We start from the raw sequence: 4,129 nt of genomic DNA on the forward strand, positions 1-4,129 counted from the left end.
ACAGTGGCCACTTCATGGTCTCGGAACCCCACGCCGAGTCGGACCCCGATCCAGATCTCGGTTCCGAAGAGGCCATCAGCTCGGCCGAGCGAGCCGGTCGTTTAGGCCTGCAAAGCTGCGCGGCCGAGCGAGGCAGGGGACCCGGGGCGTTAGGGGGGAAGGCTGCGGCGGGGAAAGCCGAAGGTGCGGCCCAGCCTGGTTTTAGGGCTCCCTACGACTTCGACACGGTGAACGAAGGCACCTGTCAGATCTACCGCTACGGGCCGCGCAGCAGCGGCGCGCTCAATATCGACGCCTCCCTCACCAAGCTCTTCGAATGCATGACCCTGGCCTACAGGTGAGGAGGGCCCGGTGAGCGAAGGACGAAGGGAGGCGGGCCCCGCTTTGTGGTTCCTGGCTATAAAAGACACGCAGGAGGGAAAGTGTCAAGAAGACTGGCCCAACGAATGTGGATTGCTGCAGAGCTTCCGAAATCAAGATCTGAATCTTCAAGAGCTTTTGAAGTTGTATTTGACAACATGCCTTCCTTCCAAATTGCCTTAGACCAGTGTTTCTCAACCTTGACAATTTTAAGGTATGTGGACTTCAACTCCCAGAATTCCACAGCCAGCAACGCTGGCTGTGGAATTCTGGGAGTTGAAGTCCACATGCCTTAAAATTGTCAAAGTTGAGAAACACTGCCTTAGACCACTAGACGCTGTACCCTAATTAACAATGGGGCTGGCCATGTTAAGTTAAAACCCTGGACTCAAATGAGACTTTTTCATTGTTTCTTCCTCATACTAGAACCTGCGCACAAATAGGGAGGCTCGAAGTCTCTGTTAATATCCTATAAATGAGCGTAGAGTGCTTCAGAACAAAGCACAGACATTTCACAAGTAGAAATAAAGGCTCTTAGAAGCAATTTTAAGAGTTAGAGCAAAAGTGCGACCTGTTCTGGATTGCTTCAAAAATCATGAGAGGTAGAAAAGTGATTTTCTAACGTGCCATTTGAATTAAACTTCAGGGCCAAAAGTATATGTTTAAATGAAGAAACTTGTTTATCAATCGGTAGCTTTGTTGTAAGCTTGATTTGTTATGTGCCTGAGCTTGCTGGATAAAACTGGTAATATGTGCCTATATATCCAGTTGATAAAGTATCTTTTATAATTGCCCTTTGTAACAGAGTATTATTCATGATTAATCTGCCAGCTGAGCTTTAGACTGGCGTTCTCCATTCTTAGATTAGACTTCGTCCAAAGAATTGTTGGGGAACAAAGGAGAAAAGGGATTCTGAATGCTTTGGCACAAGGCTTCTATTATGCATTCATTTTTGTCTCTTTCGTAATGCTTTATGAAGAAAGGAGAGGTAATAGCATCTCCCACTTTTAAATCTCCTCTGTCTCCCTGATATTTCATACTTTTCTTGCTACCCCAAAAATGTTGAAAAACAAAAATACACTTCTGTTAGTATCACATATCTTTTGATTACCAATTTTAGACCTTTGGCTAGAAGCATCTATAAACTCAATTTGGAAATACTCAAGACAGCAATCTGTCCTTTGATTTCGGAACAGTTATTCAGTAAATGCCAGACTTAAAAGTGGTTTTGGTCAGGGTACGTTGCACTGGGCACATGAATCTTCACATTGCTTGTTTATGTTCAATCACATGACTTTCATAAAGATAGGATATCAAGTTGTGTTGCTCTTGATCAATAGTATTCAGACCATTAGCTTCATTTTCAGTTCTTGAGGGAAAATTGACCTTTAATTACTTCCAGCAATATTTTTTTTTGAGTGGCACAATTATATTAGTGAGATTAAATAGTTAGAATGTAATCTACAGTATGCAACTGCTAAAACGTTTTCAACATATTATTCTTTTAAAATTTATTTCTATTGGAAATAAATACTTTTTTTCATTTGGAAATATTGATGACACATCACAAATCATTCTGTTGTGTGTGTTTTTGAATGTCCTCATAGTATATATATATATTTGGCTAGAAATACTTATCCATTACTCACTACGTTACACCTGGAATTCTACAATAGCAGTTAGCTAAGATAAGATAGAGGTAAACACATATACAAATTATTATATTAGCAATATGGTATTTTACAGAGTGGCTAAAATGTATTATGCATTTTGCTTTAAAAAAGTGTATGATATATTGTTGTTTTAAGATTAATTCAATAGTCACAAAGTTGATCTTGAGACCAGCATAGTTACTTACAGTTAATTGTCTCTGGATATTTTCTGCATGAATTAATCTGCTGTTGTGCGCCTGTTCATCCATCTCCTTAAGTTTGCCCTAAAATCTAATGGGGAAGGGAAACCAGAGATCAGATACTAGGTTTCAAAGAAACCTTGCACATTAGCCAGTCTTTGAAAAAGATAAATAATTGCATTTATTTTATTACTCTATTTTGAATTCTTTTATTTTCTCCTTTTATTGGCACAATATAAGAATATTTGTATCTATATTGTCAAGTCTTTGAGCTAGTATTCCTGTTCATTTTTCTTTCTTGATCATTTTTGGCTTGACTTATTTAGTGTTTCCTTAATCCAGACATACCAGATGTTACCGAAGTTTCATTGGATTCTTTTTTATTTTTAGTGGAAAAATTGTATCTCCCAAATGGAAAACCTTCAAGGGGCTGAAATTGCTGCAGCGTGACAAGATTCGGCTCAATAATGCTATTTGGAGGGCATGGTATCTACAGTGTGAGTACTGGAACAGGGTAAATTCAGAAGTTTATTCCCAAGGCATCTTCTTTCCGTAAGGAGTCTTATGTTCTTGATGAATTCTGTAGCGAAAGACTATTTTCTGTGCACTATTATGAACTGCAAGTAATAGCATGTACTTCTGAACATCACATAGTCTGTTCTGTCTGGTTGTAAAGCCCATGAACATTGTCTTCCTGTTTGTGAATGTACAATTTGTGGTAGCTTTCAGTCAGTCAGTCAGTCAAAAAATACATGTGTCTGCCTCTGAAGTGGCAATTGCATTCAGAGTTCTGTTTCTGTTTCATTTTGTACACAGATGTGGAGAAGAGGCAGAATCCTGTGTGCAGTTTTGTGACTCCCCTAGAGTGTAGTGACATAGATCAGCATCGCAAGCCTGAAGTGAGTAAGGCGTTTATGGCACTATTATTATTAGTAGTAGTAGTATTATTAGTATTATTAGTATTATTAGTATTATTAGTATTACTACTACTACTACTACTATCATCATCATCATCATCATCATCATCATCATCAGTACAATGATGATTTTACCTAGTTTGGTAAAGGAACATCTGCAAGAAAATCACCAACCTCAGAGAGCAATATGGACCCTACACTCCAACACTGAACTATAAATATTCTGTTCCATAAATACCAGATTCTATTTCTTTACTTTTATTTTTATTTAACTTCTATATCTTTATTTATTTGTTAGGCTGTCATCATGGAAGGAAAGTATTGGAAACGCCAGGTTGGGGTTGTTATTAGGGAATATCATAAATGGAGGACATTCTTCCATATTCGGGTAAGTTTCTTCTCAAGCAAGTAAAGCCTTTTGGATAACACATAATATTAGTGTGATAAAATAGAGGGAATATAGTACTATATTGAAATCTTCCATCTCCAGATGATATTCTTTATCTTGCTGTCCTCTGTGTTGTTGCTGTGGCAGACAAGAATCTAATTCTATCCTAAAACAATTTAACCCTCTGTACAAGATTTAAAACATGATGAGGACAAAAGGGCTCTATGCAAGTGCCTCTACAGAATTTCTGCACGTTTTCACAAACATTTATAGGCATTTTGTATAGTGTTGTTTGGCTAGAATTTTTAGTAGCCTTTCATAACTGAGAAATTTTGTTATTGCAGTTCCCAATCATGGGACCTAGTATTAGATTTACCAGATGATTATCCTTTTTGTTTTTATATTTATTTATGTTTCATATTTCTAAACTATCCATCTTCCTCAGAGAGGGGCTCTTTTATCTTTTATCTGAGTCTGTCAGGTACCTGAGACCAAAGACTTTTTCTCCACCTGAAGTAATTCATACTTTTGACTTTTTGCCATTTGAATAAGATATACAATAATCATTAATATTTACGGTTGCTTATAAGGTTCTCTAATGCTTTGTGTTTC

The 4,129-nt window shown here is 37.8% G+C and overlaps 1 protein-coding gene across 1 annotated transcript; it reads left to right on the forward strand.

The window, feature by feature from the left end:
* Nucleotides 1-14: 14 nt before the first annotated feature.
* On the forward strand, nucleotides 15-3,517 carry LOC107301751 (MLX-interacting protein-like; the record flags this gene model as incomplete). The annotated part of the gene is made up of 4 exons (XM_015830936.1): nucleotides 15-337; nucleotides 2,603-2,709; nucleotides 3,029-3,111; nucleotides 3,428-3,517. Coding segments are annotated over exons 1-4 (603 nt in total), but the record flags the coding sequence as incomplete, so codon positions are not given.
* Nucleotides 3,518-4,129: the final 612 nt, after the last annotated feature.

This window comes from Protobothrops mucrosquamatus, unplaced genomic scaffold (genome assembly GCF_001527695.2).
Source record: "Protobothrops mucrosquamatus isolate PMUCROS unplaced genomic scaffold, P.Mucros_1.0 scaffold16306, whole genome shotgun sequence".
Lineage (NCBI taxonomy): Eukaryota > Metazoa > Chordata > Lepidosauria > Squamata > Viperidae > Protobothrops > Protobothrops mucrosquamatus.